At 39.4% G+C, this 20056-nt stretch overlaps 2 protein-coding genes across 5 annotated transcripts in view; one reads left to right on the forward strand and one right to left on the reverse strand.

The window, feature by feature from the left end:
- The window catches only part of LOC138754484 (Golgi integral membrane protein 4-like), a 97869-nt gene that overhangs the window by 53780 nt on the left and 24033 nt on the right, over nucleotides 1-20056 (reverse strand). For 2 of the 4 annotated variants that reach the window (XM_069918815.1, XM_069918813.1), the window contains 4 exons: nucleotides 17820-17963; nucleotides 15769-15895; nucleotides 13043-13384; nucleotides 11414-11526 (listed from right to left, as the gene is read on the reverse strand). The gene's annotated coding sequence lies outside the window, so the exon portion shown is untranslated. The remainder of the gene's footprint in view (nucleotides 1-11413; nucleotides 11527-13042; nucleotides 13385-15768; nucleotides 15896-17819; nucleotides 17964-20056) is intronic. The other 2 variants (XM_069918814.1, XM_069918816.1) reach the window with 2 other exon arrangements.
- Nucleotides 13791-18173, forward strand: LOC138754488 (olfactory receptor class A-like protein 4). Its single transcript, XM_069918822.1, has 2 exons — nucleotides 13791-13856; nucleotides 16228-18173. Exon 2 carries the CDS (start codon nucleotides 16258-16260, stop codon nucleotides 17203-17205), a length of 948 nt encoding a protein of 315 aa, XP_069774923.1. The 5' UTR covers nucleotides 13791-13856; nucleotides 16228-16257; the 3' UTR covers nucleotides 17206-18173.

The following is a 20056-nucleotide window of genomic DNA, read 5'->3' on the forward strand; positions in this document are numbered from 1 at the left end:
AAGTTCCTCAACATGGTTATCCAACTGCATGAAAACCAACAAGGTCGGGTCAGATACAGCAATGAGCTCTCTGAACCCTTCTCCATTAACAATGGCGTGAAGCAAGGCTGCGTTCTCGCACCAACCCTCTTTTCAATCTTCTTCAGCATGATGCTGAAACAAGCCATGAAAGACCTCAACAATGAAGACGCTGTTTACATCCGGTACCGCATGGATGGCAGTCTCTTCAATCTGAGGCGCCTGGAAGCTCACACCAAGACACAAGAGCAACTTGTCCGTGAACTACTCTTTGCAGACAATGCCGCTTTAGTTGCCCATTCAGAGCCAGCTCTTCAGCGCTTGATGTCCTGTTTTGCGGAAACTGCCAAAATGTTTGGCCTGGAAGTCAGCCTGAAGAAAACTGAGGTCCTCCATCAGCCAGCTCCCCACCATGACTACCAGCCCCCCCCCCCCCCACATCTCCATCGGGAACACAAAACTCAAAACGGTCAACCAGTTTACCTATCGGCTGCACCATTTCATCGGATGCAAGAATCAACAATGAGATAGACAACAGACTCGCCAAGGCAAATAGCGCCTTTGGAAGACTACACAAAAGAGTCTGGAAAAACAACTAACTGAAAAACCTCACAAAGATTAGCGTATACAGAGCCGTTGTCATACCCACACTCCTGTTCGGCTCTGAATCATGAGTCCTTTACCAGCATCACCTACGGCTCCTAGAACGCTTCCACCAGCGTTGTCTCCGCTCCATCCTCAACATTCATTGGAGCGACTTCATCTCCAACATCGAAGTACTCGAGATGGCAGAGGCCGACAGCATTGAATCCACGCTGCTGAAGATCAAACTGCACTGGGTAGGTCATATCTCCAGAATGGAGGACCATCGCCTTCCCAAGATTGTGTTCTATGGTGAGCTCTCCACTGGCCACCGAGACAGAGGTGCACCAAAGAAGAGGTACAAGGACTGCCTAAAGAAATCTCTTGGTGCCTGCCACATTGACCACCGCTAGTGGGCTGATATCGCCTCAAACCGTGCATCTTGGCGCCTCACAGTTCGGCGGGCAGCAACCTCCTTTGAAGAAGACCGCAGAGCCCACCTCACTGTCAAAAGACAAAGAAGGAAAAACCCAACACCCAACCCCAACCCACCAATTTTCCCTTGCAACCGCTGCAACCGTGTCTGCCTGTCCCGCATCGGACTTGTCAGCCACAAACGAGCCTGCAGCTGACGTGGACTTTACCCCTTCATAAATCTTCATCCGCGAAGCCAAGCCAAAGAAGAATAACAGTAGGATGACTGTGATTGGCTGAGAGTGTAGCCACACCTACTGGCAGGTCTTAAACAATTGCTCCTAGCCAGACCAGGTCATTCTGGTCTAGTCGACCTACTTGTGATATGCTCCAGTCTTTTAGTTAATAAAAGCCTTGGTTTGGATCAACAAGTCTTTGGTTCTTTCGACGCGCATTACAGTGATACATTCCTTTCACCACTTGCGCATCCTCCTGATACATGGTCATGGGGTTCTCAATGGGCCAGCAGCCCACAGGCAACTAAACTGCTTGTATATCAATCACCCAGTATCTAGAGCTCACGACAATATTTGTCTTCTATTTCCTACACAGTTTAGGCAGTGTCTGTGGCTTAAGACAAGGCATTAAGCAAAGCCTCCTTTGCAATATGCTTGCTGATTAAGTGAAAAGTGTTGGCATCTCTGTTTAATAAAAAATAATTTTAAAAACAAAATATTATTCTCTCCAATACCAGTAATACAGTCATCAGCATAAAATGTTCACAATTTCAAACATGTGGCTCTGTTTAATTGGCACCCAAAAAAAATCCATTTGATCTGTCAGCAAGGAGGATTGATAAATGGTTTAATCTTTGAGCAAGGTTTCCTGCATATTTTATGCTGTTTCTGGTGTTGGTGAATATTGCTTGGAGTTTTCATTCATCCATTCACTTAATATTATTTCAGAGCTGTGTACATAACATATTTTACAATGCACTTTTAGGATTCTTTTTTGAGGAAAAGGAAGTTTAAAACTAGAGGGCATAGATTTAAGGAGAGAGGACAAGTGTAAAATGGAATTGAAGGCAACTTCACACAGAGGGAGGTGGTATGTAGAATAGGAAGTAGTAGAGGCAGGGACAATTGTAATGTTCAAGAGGCATATAGAAAATTTAGAGGAAAGGTTTAGAGCAATGGTTCTCAACCATTTTTTCCACTCACATATCATCTTAAGTAATCCATAATTAATCTATGCAATAGGTGCTCTGTGTTAGTAAGGGATTACATAAGGTGGTATGCGAACAGAAAAAAAAAGGTTGACAACCGCTGAGGGACATGGGCAACCGGGACTAGCTTGGTCAGCACGGACAACTTGGGGTGAAGGGCCACATTTCCATGTTGTTGAATTCCATTTCTATGAATGCATTGATAATGAATTTATATTCTGTAAAGATATTATAGATTGGAAAACACTGTTTTCTCAACCTTTTTATTTCCATTCACATACCTCCTTAAGTAATTCCACATTTAAGCCATTCAATTTGTGCTAAAGGTGCTCTGTGGTTAGTAAGGGATTACATAAAGTGGCATGTAAGTGGAAGAAAAGGTTGAGAACCATTGGTTTAAAATGAAAACACAAGAAGCCAAAGGCTAGATGGGCTATCATCAGTCATTGGGAAACTAGTGGAATTCACTCTTTAGAAATAAATAGCAGGACATTTAGAACATCATAATAAAATAAAACTCTTTCCTCATGGTTTTATGAGTATGTTTAACAATTTTATTTGAAGTCTTTGAGGATGCAACAAGCCAAGAGGATAAAGGGGAACAAATAGATGTGTATTTTGATTTCCAGAAGGCAATTAATAAGATGCCTCATGAAAGATTAATTTTAAATTTAGACAGCAATAGGCCATTTCGGCCTACGAGTCTGTGCTGCCCAATTTACACCCAATTAACCTACACCCCTGGTACATTTTGAACAGGGAGAAAGTACAAACACCTTACAGAAAACGCATGATTCGAACCCCGATCCCAATCACTGCCGCTGTAAAGGCACGGTGCTAACCGCTAAGCAATCCGTGCCACCTAAAAAACCTCATGGTGTTGTGGATTTGAATAGATAGAAGACTGGCAAACTAACAGAAAACAAACGTTGTGATTAATGGGTCTTTTTTTTAGCTGCAATTGGAGCAAAGCCACAGGAATCAGTTACAGGGGCTTAACTATACATAATATATACTAATATCTGAAGAGACTAAGTGTATTGAAGCCAAGTCCATTGATGTTATAAACAGTAAATTGCAGAAGAGGACATAATAAAATCTGAAAAGGGATATTGATTGAATAAGCTCAGAAGTATTTGATGGATGAAATATGAGGAAATGTGATGTTATCAACTTTAATTGGAAAAATTGAAATATAGAATATTATTAAAATGGAGAGGGACTCCAGAATGGTGGCATAGAGAGAGAATGAGTGTTCTTGTAAATGAAAAACAGGAAGTTAATACATAGGTACGGCAACTAATAAAAAAATGCAGATGGAATGTTGGCCTTTATTTTAAAGTGAATAAAGTGTAAAAGTTGGGAAGTCTTGTTAAAATGTATAGGCCATCAGTGAGACCACACAAATAAGCTTTTGGTATCTTAATTTTTTTACAAGAAGGTATAATTATATTGGAGGCAGTTCAAAGAAGATTGACTGGATTAATTCCCAGGTTTTGAAGGGGTGACTGACAAGGAAAGACTGAACAAATTAGGGCTTTACTCACTTAAGAAGAAAAAATAAGAAATAATTTTAATGAAAAGAGATTATTTGGTGGGGAATCCCATAGTTCCACCACCAGCACCTGAGTGAAGGTCTTATCTAAGCCTTAGATCTTTTATTCAGTACTCTTAAGATTGTGATTCCAGACTTCCCAGCCAAAGAAATCATCCTCCCTTCACCCAACCAGTCAGAAATTTCATTTAGAACATTTCTCAAGAACTCATTCTTCTAAACTAGCATATACATGCCAAGTCGATCCTGTCCCTTTTCATACAACAATCCTGCCATCCCTTCTCTCAGAAGATGGTCAGTCTCCAGAATTCTCTACCACAGAGAGAAATTGAAGACCCTCTGTTAAAATTTGGATTATGCAGGAAGTGAATACAGTAGGTATATGGAGTACTGGAAGCAAAATAAAATTGAGGTTAAGATCTGATCAGCAATAAACTTACCTGATGGCAGAGCAGATACAGTTTCTTATGTCCTATTCCTGTTCCTTTTTTTCATCTTCTAAAACCACATTCACAGTTGTTTATAGTCTCAATTCCTATTGAAAACTTTTGTGTGTTCCCTGCCCTGTCTGTTTAGTGCAACTCACTCCGTTTCAGAAAGACTTCTGTTTGCAGGACAGTAAGTGAAAAAAATTGGAAGGTTTCACATTCTGTTTCAGTTTGTGTCTGATCTGGGCTATTAGAACAGGCTGCATAACCTAAAGATAGAATTTCTGTTTATAAGACATTTAATGTCAATGTGACCCACAGTCAATGATAACTAAAATATTGTAGAAATCTGCTTAGCCAATTTGCACATTGTAATAAAGGGGAGAATCAGAATTTATTGTCATGAACAAGTCATGAAATTTGTTGTTTTGTGGCAGCATCAAAGTGCAAACATTCATATAACCATCTTACAACAATAAATAAAAATAGTGCACGAAAAGTCAAAATAAGGCAGTGATCATTGATCATTCAAGAATCTGATGGCAGTGGGGAAGCTGTCCTTGTGCTGCTGAGTTCTCATCTTTAGGCTCCTGTACAGTTTTCCCAATGGTAGCAGAGTGAAGAGGGCACGGCCTGGGTGGGGGGGGGACCTTGATAATAGATGCTGCTTTCTTAAGGCACCACCTCCTGTAGATGTCCTCGATCGAGTGAAGTCTGGTGCCCATGATGTTGCAGGCTGAGTTAACAACCCTCTGAAGATTTTTCTTGTCCTGAGTGTTGGCACCTATGTACCAGACAGTGATGCAACCAGCTAGAATGCTCTCTATGGTTAAGAGTCTTCAGTGACTTACCAATCTCCTCAAGCATCTCACAAAGTATAGCCTCTGGCGGACCTTCTTCATGATTGCATTGACATGGAGGCTCCAGGGCAGATCCCTGAAGATGTTGACACCCAGGAATTTTAAGTTCTTGACCCTCTCCATAACTAAGCCCTCAATGAGGACTGGATGGTGTTGTCCTGACTTCTTCCTGAAGCCCACAATTATCTCCTTGGTTTTACTAATGTTGAGTGCAAGAAGCTGATCTACCTCCTGTACTTTCCCTCTCTTCAAATAATATTCAGGTGTTTTTACATTCATGTAAATAAGGACACAGGGCTTCACCTTGATATTGCAATCAAATGATGTCATATTCTACATTATAATGAAATGCTCTATCAACACTGCTCTGAGATGTCAACCTAGATTGGGTGATCAAGTTGTTGACTTTTAAATGCTGCCAAGAAGCCCAGGTTCTCCGGTGAGGATTACTATTGGATGGTTTCTCAGGTCAGAGCATTTATGTAAACACAAGTATCACATGGATGCAAACAGACTAGCCCTGGATTTTCCTTTCAAGAGATTGGGAGTACTAATTCCATTAATCCATAAAAAAAAAACATTGAGCGTCAAAGGACAATGATACATGAAAATAATCAATAGTTCACGTGAGTAAATATGAATCTAATGCAACAAAACATCTTCATCAGGCAATGGTTCAATTCATTGTTCAGACGGCTCACTAAATGCTAAGCATTGGATTGAGTTTGTTCTGGTGTTAGTGAGAAGATGATCCATGGAAGTTATTGTGATGTGAAACAGCAGAAATTCAATTACATACTGTAGAAGTCTGAAAATCCAGACTGCTCAGGGATTGGGTTTGTCCAGATTTTCCGATTTTCCGGATTCTTGGGCAAATTGAAGGAGGAATAAAGAAAAGATGAACAACTACATTTTGATAGTTTTCATATAAAATACAAAGTTAAAAAAAATTATTCATTTATTTCCAAGTGATTGCTTGTTGCCACTGTGCATCTGTGGTGCTTACACACAAAAGTAGCTAAATTTTAAAGAGTTTGAGATTTTTTGAAAAGTCTGGATTCTTTGGTCATCTGGATTTCTGGCATTTGGATTTTTGGACTTCTACTGTATTGGAAATATATTTCCAAGCCACAATAAGGATTCCCAGCTCTTGTATTCAGGCACATTATCAATATAAAAGTACAATTTCTCAGCTGCAGGTGAAGCAGTGCTTTAAAGTGAATCCTTGGTTCATTTCGTAGATCTTTTCTCTGGAGTCCAAAGTCCTGATACTTCCAGCTTGGATTCCTTGGATCAAATTATATTTATCTGGTGTCATCCTTGCTTTATATTATTTCCTTGGATACATAATTTAATTATTACCCATTATAGAGAGTTAAGTTTCTCCCACTAATATACACCTCTAATTTCAAGGTTATTTTTTTCTTTTCTGAACTAGTTTAGTTCCAAAGAAAGATCTATATTTACAGGAAATAATTACCTCTAGAACTGAAGAAACATTCTGGTATAACATTTATGCTGTTATTTCAGTGAAACCATAAAACATGGAAGCAGAAATAGGCTATTCAGCCCATCGAGTCTGCACCACCATCTAACCATTTTCCCACTCAACCCCATTTCCCCATAATCTTTGATGCCCTGGCTTATCAAGAACCTATGAATCTCTAGCTGAAATACACACAATGTCAAGGTCTCCACAACCTGTGGTGTCTTGTTCTCGACTCTCTCATCATGGGAAACAACATTTCTATATCTAATTTGTCCACAACCTTTCAACATTCAAAACGTTTCAATGAGCTACCCCTTTCTCCTAAATTCCAATGAGTTCAGGCCAGGAGCTCTCAAACACTCCTCATGTGATAACCTAAACCTGTCATTCTTAGAATCATCCTAGTGAACCTCCTCTGAACCATTTCCGTCAGCTCATCCTTAAATGAGGAAGCTAAAACTGCTCAAAATACTCCAAATGAGGTCTCACCAGTGCCTTATAAAGCCTCAACATCACATCCCTGCTCTTATATTCTATTCCTCTTGAAATGAATGCCATGTTCACCACAGTCTCAACCTGCAAGTTTACCTTAAGGCTGTCCTGCATGAGGACATCAGGTCCTTTTCTATCTGGGTATTTTCAATTTTATCCCCATTTAAAAAATTGTCTGCCTGTTTATTTTTATTACCAAGTGCATGACCATACATTTTTCCAACATTGTATTTCATCTGGCACTCTGTCCATTCTTCTAATCTGTCTAAGTGCTTCTGCCGACTCCCCATTTACTCAACACTACCTGCTTCCCTACCTACCTTTGTATCATATAATTGATGTGATTAGCTGAAGCACCTTGGGGAAAAAACTGCATTATTATCACAGTTTTTGCTACATTGCAATTTTTTTAACAGCTGGTAAAATACTTTTCCATTGTTGTTACTCTTGTAATATCAGAATGCCAAATCAGAAGTTTCGGAATGGTGGGAATCAGTGTCATGGTGAAGGTGCATCTTCATGTACACATATCGTTGAAAGCTGGTAGACAGCCATCTGCAAAACCTCTGCCAAAAACAGACTGGAGTTCTGTCACTGCTCTAAATAAAAGATGTACAATGGGTAAAAAGAAGTAGAGCTGCTACCTCACAACCTCAGTACCCCAGCTGTGATCCTGACCTCTGGTGCTGCCTGTGTGGAGTTTCATCCTCCCTTTATCACTGCTTCCTCTGTGCCCTCTCACATCCAAAAATATGCAAGTTGCAAGGTGAATTGGTCACCATAAATTGTCCCTCATGGGTAGGTGAGTGGTAGGACTTGGGGGAAGTTAATGGGAATAGGGGGTGTACAAAATGAGTTAGAATAGGACTAGTAAAAGCATAGATGTGGACTCGATGGTTCGAAGAGACTGGTTCCATGCCTGAATCCTCTGTGACTCCAAATGTTTAATAGAATGTTCACATACTTTAAGGAGCAAGAACGCATTCTTTGTCATGGTGTTCCACAATTAGTTTATGGTCTCATTCTTGAGATTATATCAGTCTTGGAATGGGAATTAATTTGGTAAGACCTTGCTAAAATCTAAATAAATGATCAAAACCAAGATTTAAATGGAGCCAAATAAGACAAATAAATAAAGACAAACAAGGAATCCATTGAGAAACTGTAATACTGAAAGACTTGAATCATGACTTGATAAATTGTCTTCTCTATATTGGAAAAACCAAATGCCAACCATCTTACCTAATAACCAAACGAGCAATACATCCACTTGCTAATCTATGAGCAATCCTACCCACTCATCAACTAGATAGCAATAAACCCAGCCCAAAACAATCATTCCACCCACCACCCATCCTCTCCAGGCATCAAGTAATTAGTTCAACAAAACAAAAGTGCTCAACCCACTCAATTAATACCAGCAGAGATACTCACTGTTGCACTAAGAACCAACCTGATAGAGCATACCTTCGTTACATCCAGTGCTCCTGATGTGGCCTTCCCTACATCGGAGAAACTGGGCGCAGACTGGGAGATCACTTCGCTGAGAACCTTCGCTCTGTCCATATCGGTGACAAGGACCTTCCAGTGACCAACCACTTCAATTCTGTGCCTCACTCCCAGGCTGACATGTCTGTCCATGGCCTCGTGTACTCTCCCACCAAGACCACCTGTAAATTGGAGGGGCAAACCTGGATTTTCCATCTGAGCATTCTCCAACTGGATGGCATTAACATCGACTTCTCCAGTTTCTACTAGCCTCCCCTCCATTCTCCCTCCCTTCCCTTTCCCCTTGTCTTCATTCCTCCAGCTCTCCATCCCTTCTCTCTCCATTCACAAAGCCATTCCTCCTCTCCCTGCTTGCTGCCCTCCCTCATTCTTTTGGATCCTGCCATTTGGATCATGCTCCTCCCCCTACCCTTCCCCACTACCATTTTGTTCAGGCACCTGCCTACCTTTTTTTCATACCTTGATGAAGGGTTCAAGCCTGAAACATTGGTTATGTTATAAAATGCACTGTTTGACCTGCTGAGTTTCTCCAGCATTGTGTTTTTACATACCTTTGTTATATTTGTCTAGCTTGGCAAATAATTAATTAATAAGACAAGGCTGGATAAGTTCCCAGTTCATGTGATTTCCTTCATGTTAGAGTTGGTTAAAAGCATTTACATGTTGGCCAATATTGGTGTTTTGTTGACTTTCCTGACAGATTGCAATGAACAGGTGTTCATTCAAAGTCATTATATCAGTAGAATAGCCAGCTCCATGGTAAGATGTTTATGATAATATTCAAGCTGGCAGCTGCCAACTGCAGAGAGCGATGACAGTGAAATGGAGAAAAGTCACTATTGTGATATTCAAACATCATGACCAAGTAATTTTACAAAATTGTCTGATTATTCAGCAGTTTCACAAAGTATTGGCAATGACAGCAGAGGACAATTAACTAATTTATGTTTGACATTCATAGTCACATTTTATTAAAGTCATCAGTCATACTCTCTATATTTCCTGCACTGGATAAAGGTAGTATTTGAAAGATATTATAAATTCACAGATGAACCAAAGTTTGCTGAGAATGCAGCTAATGTCAAGCTATTACTGTGCATGTTTTAATCTTCTTCCCTGTGCAACTGCCATTGGTTTTAACCCTCCAAAATGTTTTCACCCAAGATTATTCTTGATGTGAGCATCAGAAATTTGAATAAACCTTGGAAAGAAATCAGTATGTTGTGTCTGGAGTTTCTATCTTAGTTACCCACTATTTTGTGTGGGGATAGAGGAGGAGACTGCTTAGTGCCAGGATGATAATAGAACTGAGAGGGTGTTTATCCCCATTATATTCATTTTCAACTGATATGCCTTCATTGCCACAGCTTTAAGCACTGGGGACTGTTATGGCAGACCTGTGGTTGAACTGTTCATTGTCACCTCTGTCCATACTTGTAAAGGACCAATGGATTGTGTCTCCTCTACCAAAACTGGCCCCTTTACCAGGATCTTCCTGAGCTTCATGGATAGCTTTGGGTTCACATCATAACAAATATTTTATTAAATTCCTCTCTACATCATTTGGAATTGACAACAAAATCCTTAAAGTATGCTGGACAGGTTTGGGACAAAAATTGTTTTTGTCCCTCAAGGAAGGAATTCACATTTTTCCAGAAGGACACATGGGAGGATTGTTCTGAGTTAAATTTCAAAGGTCAGTGACAAGCCAGCATTACAAATTCCTGAGCCATTGCATCACTTGGATGAGTCCAGGACAAGCCTCAGTCATTCAGTTTGGAACCAGCCCAAAATTTGATCCTCTGTGTGATGGGTCCAGAAAAATAAATGCGGTAGGAGATCGAAAATCCGGACTGGTGGGAGATTGGGTCCATCCAGATTTTTGGATTTTCCATATCCTCAGCAATACTTTTAAAACTCAAATTTAAGAAGGAATAACAGGTACATTTTAATAGTTTATTCTTTAGCAAATACAGCGTGCCTCATTTATCAAAACAGGCAATTTTAAAGAAAAATAAAGTCAACACGACAAAAATGTAAACAAATTTTTTCACTACAAAAAAAGAGCGTATCATGCTTGAAATTGTGTTTAAAAATGGAATGTAAAAGAAAAATACAGTATACAAATGGATTCCTTTGTGATTACCTGGATTAAGCGTGATTGATTATTACCACTGTTCATTTGTGTACGCATGCACACAAAAGCCCGCAAAATTATAAAAGTTTGAGTTTTAAAAAAGTACGGATTCTCAGGTGGTCCAGATTTCTGGCATCCAGATTGTTGGACTTCTAATTCAGGAGAAAAAGCATCCCATACTTACATATGCAAGGTATCACTGCATTTCTCTATCCAAAGTCCTCCTGGCTGTTCCCCAATCTAACACCAGAAATAAATTATCTCATCCTAAATGCTCCTGTATTAAGATTGCACCCTCTATGCCTTCTGATCTAGCTTTTTTTCAGTGATAAAAAATTTTGATCAAACCCATTCAATTCAGTTTGCATTTAAGAGGATTTTAGATCGACACATAAACATGCAGGGAATAGGGGGATATGTATCATGTACAAACAATAGAGATATTGTTTCATTTGGTATCACATTGGTTGCAGACATTGTGGGCTAAAGGGCCTTTTCCTGTCCTGCCCTGTTCTATGTACTAGGTTCTTAATTGCTCATTGTCACAAGTACCACAAATACAGTGGAAAAACTTTGTTTGCATGCTTTCCAGGCAAGTCAACCCCTACTTGGACACAGCAGGTAGTGCAATGATAAAATATTAGAGTCGAGTTAGAAAAAGGTAGAATGATTACAATTAATCTAAGAAGATTTGATGGGATTACCTTGCTAAATGTTGTCCTGCTCCAGCGTCACTTTATGTAATGGAATCCTAGTCATGGATCATCAACTTTCTTTAACCATTAGCACCACCTGGACTGTTGCATCTGCAGAGAACCTAACAAGAAGACATCTTAAATTAAAAAAAAATTACAGCAGTGTAACAGGCCATTTCAGCCTACGAGTCCGTGCCACCCAACTTACACCCAATTAACCTGCATCCCCGGTACTCAGCTCGTCTGAGTTTTCTTGCTCTGAAAGTGGGTGGAAAGGTGCGGCCGAGGAGGAGCCAGTCGAATCACCAGCAGAACTCCTGCCTCGCAGCACAGAGAACCGAGTTCAATTCTGATGGCTGGTGCTGTTTGAGTGGAGTTTGCATGGTCTCCCTGTGTCTGGGTGGATTTCTCTGGGTGTTCCAATTTCCTTGCATATCTCATAGACATGTGGATCAGTAGGTTACTGTAAATTTCCCATAGTATGTAGATGAGTGGCAGAATCTGGGGTGAGGGGGGAGTTGATGTGAATGTGAGAGAATAAAAATATTAGTGTAGGATAAGTGAAAATGAGTGTCTGATTGTCAGCACAGATTTAGTGGGAAAAGGGCTGCATTTCTCAATGACTTTAATTGACAGTATAAGGACAAAATGATTTGGAGCAAAGAAGGATGAGAGGAGACTTTAATCGAGATCTACAAGTTTCTGAGAGGCAAATATAAGGTGGAAAACCAGTCCATTTTTCCCAAGGCAGGAATAGCAAACACCAGATGACATCTGTACAAAAGGAAGAGAGGAAAGCTTAGGGGAGACATCAGGGGTATGTTTTTTACAGAGAGTTGTGGGTGCCTGGAATGCCTTGCCAGGAGTGGTGGTGGAGGCTGAAACATTAGGGGTATTTAAGAGTCTCTTAGACAGGCATATTGATGAAAGAAAAATCAATGGTTCAAGGTAGGAAGGGTTTAGTACTTTTTTTTGGTTAAGTATAAGTCAGCATAACATTGACTCATGATGACTTCAGAAATCATGTGTGAGCCATTTGCTTCGCAGGTTAATAGGATTCATTTTGTAAATTAGTGCATTTTTTTTAAAAAAAACTGTTATTCTTTTTTCTTATTATTTGCTTCATTTACCCTGGAGGGCATCAGCATTGAGGATGCATAAGTGTGGCTACTCAAAGAAAGATGTTCCTTCCTTCGTTAGGATTTAGTGAATGACCGCACTGAGGAATATGTGTTTATGTTTGTTTAATGTGTAGAATAAGAGAAGATAATTTTAAGTTTTATTGAGGAAGGAAAGAAAAAGAAATAAATGAAACAGTGGCAGTTGTCCTGCTTCATTACACAGAGAATGACAAGAAAGTCCACAGGACTTCATCATTCTGCAGGGGCTCAGCAAGGCGGTTGATGGAGTGGGAAAATGAATTTGCTCGTTTTCAAGAGGATGGAAGTCATCCTTTGGAACATTTAGCCACTTTTCTGGAAAATGAATTTGCAAAGCAACGTTTTTACTAAGTTGAAAACAAACAAAGATAAAAGATGGCTCCAAAATGCCAATAAACAAGGTATTAAATCTGCTCTGCTATGGATCATGTGATTAGCAGCTCAGGAGCATATCTCATTCATTGATTTCAGTACTTACAATCTGTCTGTTGAGAAGTTCCAATTTCCAGGACAATGGGATGAGTTGTCTGGCATAAACTTCTTTCCTTCTGATTGTGAATATTCAATGTGCTGGAGATAAAAGTGGTCACTGATAGTTTTTTTCAAGAGGAAGTTGCTTGGAGAAGCCTTTATCAGATTCGATGGTTAGAATGTTGAAAGGCAACCATAGCTTGTTCGTTATTTTTTATTACTGTCTAACAACAAAGGGCACTGCTTGAAGGAGTAGGGTTGTTGTTCCTATATCCACTTTCCATTTATGAAGTTCAGTCTTATGCTGGGAGAAGTTTAGTACAAAGTTCCAAGAAGGAGTCTGTCATTTCTGGGGAATGAAACATGAAGAAGAAACAAATTCTTTGAAATCTACATTGTAATTTTATCAGCTTGGATCATAGTCCTTCACTTTATTAAGATTCGATCTCCTGAATTGATGTTTAAAGCTAACCTTAAATAAATTAAAAACAGATTGATTTAAAAAGCTTTCACCCTGAGTGTTCCATTTAGTTAGAAAAAGATCTTTGGGTAATAGTTTTAGTACTAACTTTGAAACTGTGGGACAGTGAACGTATGTTTGTTTTGTGTTGTTTGCTGTGTCAGTAGTATTAACACATTAATTAATTGGCCTGTCATGTAAGGATTACCACAGTTTAGAATGAATTCTCTCTGGAGTATTGAGCTATTTGTATATAAAACTGAAATATTAATCTACATTCTGCTCTCCACCTTCATCACAGCAGCTCTGAACTTGGATTTCTGCTCTTTAACACTGTTTTTCAGTGAAAAGAAAGGCACAGGTGAGAATTATGTACAGTTTAGAAATGGACTTTCATATTGACAGAGTTCGACAAACATATGAGCTGTTTAATACCTAGGTTTTATTTAAGAAACCATTGTGGAGTATGAGCAAACAATGAGAAGCTGGAGGGAGTCAGTGCATCATGCACTGTCTATAGAAAGAAATGGACAGTCAACGTTCCAAGTCGGGTCTCTTTTTTGAGACGAGGATGAGAAGGGGAGGATCAATAAAAGGGGTGGGGGGGGGGAAAGGCTGGGGAGAGGCCAAGAAATAATGGGATACTGCACAAATGAAGGTGGGAGAAGTAGAGCAACAGTAAGAGAAGAGACCAGAGGGGAGTATGGGAGCAGGTAACAGAGAGATGGAAGCAGTGGAAACTAATGCGGGCAGGGTTATCTGAAACGAGATCGTTCAATGTTCATGCCATCACTTTAGGCTACCCAGGCAGAATGCTAGGTAAACAAAGAATTGACAGAGGAACTCAGTGGGTCAGAAGCATCCATGACATCCCAAAGCCTGACCTGCTGAGTCCCTCCAGTTTCTCTGTTTACTCAAGATTCCAGAATCTGCAGTTCTTGTGTTCTGAAGGGAAGCAAATAGAAGAAAGAGCAGTGATCTTTGTTAAAGATGACATGGTGGCACTTGTGATGGATTCTTCCTGTTTATCTTGGAACATTTCAACTAAAAATGAACAAAGAAATAGATTGGACATTAAACGCTTTTTTGGAACTGTTATATATGAGCACTACAGGGAATCCATTGTAAGAATTTGTCAAAAGGATAGTATTGCAGTAACTATATGTTGCATGAGTGTGCCGTATTTCCAGTATGTGAAGCATTATCACACTATATGCTTTAATCTGTCACTCTTTGTTCCTTCCATAAACTTTAACTCCTCCATTTTTGTATCTCCTCGTTCAAACTTTATTATCCTAGTAAGTTGCTTTCTATCTATGATTGTGTCCTCCATTCCTCACTCATTCATAGAAACAATTTTCCTATTCCTTTATCAGAAAAATTGGTGCTTTATAACAATCTATTATTACATCATGCAGTTTCAGTGAAGGGTGAAAGGGGCACACAAGAGTGCTGGCATTGTCGATCCAATCTCCAGTCACTTTAAGGACAGCTGCCCCAGTGAGAGTGCTGAATCGTTATTCTCACTGTAATCATTAATGACAGTGTGATCTGCTGCCAATTAACTAACTGCCAACATTCGCTGTGTCGACTCATGAAGAACGGTCACTTGGATGAGTTTCAGGAATGTGAATTAACCTATTCCTCTCGTTCCCGGAAGAAGAAGCGGCGATCATGGGGTGGAAAATGATAACATCCGAATGATGGAATGTGAGAGATTAGGTAGAGACAGTACAGGGATGGTTGGAAAGTGACAGCATCGGTTCTTGTAATGTCATCAGGGGTCACTGAAGATGGTAAACGTTGTCACGTTGGGTAATCAAGGAACAAAGATTTGTTACCATTATACTGGTTGAGTCGTCAGAGATTAAATACAAAGAAAGGATCCAAAATTGGAAGAAAGATAACTTAGGCTTTAGAGGGACAAGCTGAAAACCACGATTTCCACAGGCAGTAGAATCAGTAACAAAGAGATATCACCTCAGCGTCATCATTTTAGAGTGAAAGAGTTCAAAGGAGTTAAGGAGTTTATTTCACATCTTGCCTCCTATGTGATGGCTACATTTATTTTACTGGATATTTACTGAGGATCTGAAAGCAAATTCAATGAGTGGATGGATAATTCATAACAAGCTAGATCAAACTTGAAGAAATGATTCAGACTATTGTCTTGACAATTGGTCATCGCTTTTCTCCAATGTGTCAATTGCACAGTGAAACTACGTTGCAAACAGCTTCACATGATATCAATCAGAATGCACCACACAACTCACCTCCAGCCTGAGTGACACTTATATATTGCAATGGCACTCAATGATGGACAATAGCACTCCAAACAAAGTTTCCATGATGATATGTTGCTTTGAGCAAGTTTAGAAAGAAAATCTTGAGGTTATCTTTCTAAATAAAAGGGAAAGAGAACATGAATCAGAGGAGTTTAATGGGGGCAGGGTGGAAGTAAGATGTCTGATGACAATGCCAATGGAGATCAGATGGAGGGACAGACTCCTATGTGGTTGAGCAGGGCCAACAGCATATTCCTGGGAGGGGCTAAGGATGGAGTCAAGACACGGAGGGAAAAAAGGCCAATTGGTTTAAAATCAATGGATTATAGATTGAGAGCCATCTTTCAATATTCAGTATCTATGGACTGTATATAAGTTTTAAGATACCAGAGGATTATTTCCTCTTTATGATTACTGAATTAATTCTTTGCTTCTGCATTATTTCAGCAACCTCCAAACATTACGAGCTGATGTGAGATGGCAGAGCATCCAGTCCAGGTTTTTGTATATGGTTTGCTTGTGAGCTGTGGGATTCTGGGAAATGCCCTGGTTATCTGGATTGCAGCTGACTCCACTCGAGAGAACCGCTACCTCGCATCATCTGATCTCATTCTCATGAATATCGCAGGAGCAAACCTGCTGCTCTCCCTAACAAGAAACACGCTGCTTCTGACATTTGATGCTGGTCTTGCCGTCTCCTTCTCTGATGTAGGTTGCAGAATGATGATGTTCATCTGGACCTGGCTGAGGTCAGCAAGCATTTGGGTCACCCTCAGTCTAAGTCTCTTCCACTTCATCACAATCAGAACGAGCCGAACCATGTTAGAAAGGTTGAATGAGAGGAGGAAAGTTGCAAAAGTTCTGGTGCTTGAGTGGGCTTTGAGCTTTGTCTATTCAAGCTTTGCCCTGAGCTACTCGTCCAACACTAAGAACAACAGTACCAATAATTTAATGTTAATTAGTAGCACTATCAGGCCTTTACTTGGCTGTGTGTGGACATTTCCAAATGATGTTAGTGGTCTTACATACACAATGATCTCTGTGGTAATACATGAAGCAATTCCAGTAAGTCTAATGATTTTTGCAAATACTGCCTCATTGTTGTTTCTCTATAAACACTACAGAAAAACCCAGGATGTGCAGTTCAATAACAACCAGATTAGTATTGAATGGAAAGCAGCCAAGACTATCATGTACCTGATTTTGTTGTTTATTTTTTGCTGGGGCACACATGTGTTTTCAGTGAATTACTATAATTTTAAGGGCAGCCCCTCAACGCACTATATGCTAATTATTGCCAGGTTTTCTGCCTCAGGATTTGTGGGATTCTACCCACTGGTGGTGGCTACAGGTCATGGCAAATTAAGAAAGAAAATGACAAACATCCTGAGGTGTGGGTGGCTAACCTCCCTTAACCAGAAGTGACTGACCTCTCTAAGTTGAATCCCTTATCAATTTTTATAGGATTGGCTCGTAAATGATTACAATTGTGGGGTTTCTTGGCTAGCCAATTTATTCAGGTATGACAATGTTGGCCAATCTCACACAATGAACAATGTGGGTTAAAGCTCTTCTTGGATAGTCGGCAGGTAAACTATCTTCTGTATGATTGTCAATTCATTATTCTTGACGTTTGCACCTTTGTCTAAAACTGTAGGTTATAGTATCGATGTAGTTGAAACTAATTTTAAAATGCATAGCATTAGAAATTAAAATGAGCATCTTGACAAAAAGATGGCAAAAGTCACAAGGATTTATGTATATTATAGTTTAGTCCAGCCATTCTTAACCTTTTTCTCAGCTATGGCCCCCCTCCTAGGACTTTGCTCAATGTTTAAGGTTGCCCTTCCCTGTAAAGTAGTAAAGTTTTGTTTTCTTCCTTACTTCTCTCCAACTGACTACATAAAATCATTAAAAATATTTATGTTACGCGAGGAGAAAAGGCTTTTATTTAAATGTTCAGTGGCCCCTGGGAATGGGACCATAAGACCTTCCCCCACCCCCCTCTTCCCCTGAGAATAGCTGGTCTAGTCCACTACCTTGTTGCTTCATTGGATAATCCACCATTTTGCTGGAGGAACTCAGTGGATCGAGCAGCATCAGTGGGAGAAAAAGAATTGATGACATTTGGGCTCAGAAGCCCTCACAAGTCTGTCTTGACATCATGTTTCGAAGAGTTCCACCTGAAATGGCAATCATTCCTTCAAAGGGCTCAAGCCTGAAACATTGGTTATGTATCTTTATCTTTGCTCTATAAAGTATTTTGTTTGACCTGCTGAGTTTCTCCAGCATTATTTTTACTTACATAATTCCTCCACTTTGAACCAATTTTATCAGAATTTTAATCATTGACTTAATATATCCATATCTGTCTGTAACTTCCTGTTCCCATCTGCAATCTTTACTGTTGCCCCAACTTGCTGGCTTCACAAATTCTGTTCAACTCTACATTCCTTCATGAAGGATAAATGCAGAAGAAAGCAGGAACTCCACACTGAGCTCCATTGATGTGAGTCAGACCTGGCCACCACATGGGAAAAAATAACTTTGGTATGAAAATACATACCCTGCTCATTTTATCTTTGAAGGCATTGGAGAATAGAAAAGGAATGAAAAAGGTGATCCACCCTCTACTGTCTGCTTTGAGCTATGCTAAAGGTGACTGCCTATTGATTCCTGAATAAACCGTTGAATTATATCATTCAAAAATTACCAAATCATTGAATGCTTTAGTCTGGAACTATCCTGTCATGCCAAAGGAGATGAGCCATTCATCTCCTTCCAGATTACTGCTCACTCCCCATATTCCATTTTCTCCAGTGCCCATTGACTTCAAATTAAAAACGTCTTTATTACTTCCTTATTATTCTGCAATGTCTGTAAGGAGTTTGTACATTCTCCCCATGTCTGTATGGGTCTCCAGTTTCCTCCCACCATTCAAAAGACGTACTGGGGGTATAGGTTAATGGGGTGTAAATTGGGTGGCACAGACTGGTGGGCCGAAATGAAAAAAAAAATTAAAAAAACCTTTCTCTTGACACTGTATATAAGTTGTGTGAGTGAATTCCCTACCTAAGCCACCCCCTGTGTACAGAGTGTTCCTTCCAATGACAGCTCTGCTGACAGTCCATCACTATTCACTGTGTTACAACTATTTATAGTTTTGCGGACATCTGTCAGGCATCTCTCAACCTTCCCAATAACTGCTAGGGATTGCAAGACAAGATTATAAGTGTTGTCCATACAAACTGCTGCCCTCTGATTTTCCTTTGAAAGTTCATATCAGGGTATTGTGTAAGTTCACACAGTTTTTTTTTGAAATTTATTTATAGTATCTCCATACATTCATTTCAAATTGACTTAGTATAATATTACATAATAGATACTAAATAATTTTCAAATTTTCACCCCCCCCCCCACCTCCCCTAACCCCTTAGGAAACCACCTTGTGGTGGTTAATTCCCAAAAACCCAAATGGGTGTGGTATAAACCACAAGTGGCATATGACTTTCGGGAGCAGAAGTACTACTCCCTCCCCCACCCCCAGGCAGACAAAATACACGTATAAACCGAAAAATCATCATTTCTTATATCCATAAAACCCCGGTCCATCAATTTAACCAATCTTATTCATAAACTCTTTTTTTTGAAAATCCAAACTTAATATTAAATTTTGCACCCTTTCCACCCTCCCAACACTGAGTTAAACATTGTTTACAATCAATAAAAGCTTTTTTTTAAAATTTTTTTCAAGTCTTCCTGAATTTCATCCACTGAATTAAAACACCTCTAAACATCCCAGTTCAACACCGAATCTTTCATTCTTCTCAGTCTCAAGTTGAATTTGTAGCTTACTTTCAAAAAAAGTTTTTTCAAATCTTTTAAAATTTTCTTGAACATAATTCCTTCAGTCTTGATCTTCTAAAGCATCAATGTTATTCATAAGTTCTTTCTTCTATGTTTCCCAATTTAATATCAAATTTTCCACTTTGTCAATCTTCTCAATGTTAAGTTGAAATTATTGTTTCTTTTCAAGAAAAACTTATTCAAAATTTTTAACTCTTCTTGGACATTGCTCCTTCGACTTTAATTTTATAAATCATCAATCTTGTTCATAGTTTCTTTCTACTGAGTTTCCAAATTTAATAAAGTTTCCGTTTTTTCCAATTTTCTCAATATTAAACTGATCTTGTTGTTTAGTTTAAAAAAAACCTTTTCAAAACTATTAAAATCTGATTGCAATGTATGCATACTCACAGATAATAAATTCACTCTT

Source organism: Narcine bancroftii, chromosome 2 (genome assembly GCF_036971445.1).
Source record: "Narcine bancroftii isolate sNarBan1 chromosome 2, sNarBan1.hap1, whole genome shotgun sequence".
Lineage (NCBI taxonomy): Eukaryota > Metazoa > Chordata > Chondrichthyes > Torpediniformes > Narcinidae > Narcine > Narcine bancroftii.

Coding starts and splice junctions, on each gene's coding strand:
- LOC138754488 (XM_069918822.1), top strand. CDS start 16,258: ATGGCAGAGCATCCAGTCCAGGTTTTTGTATATGGTTTGCTTGTGAGC.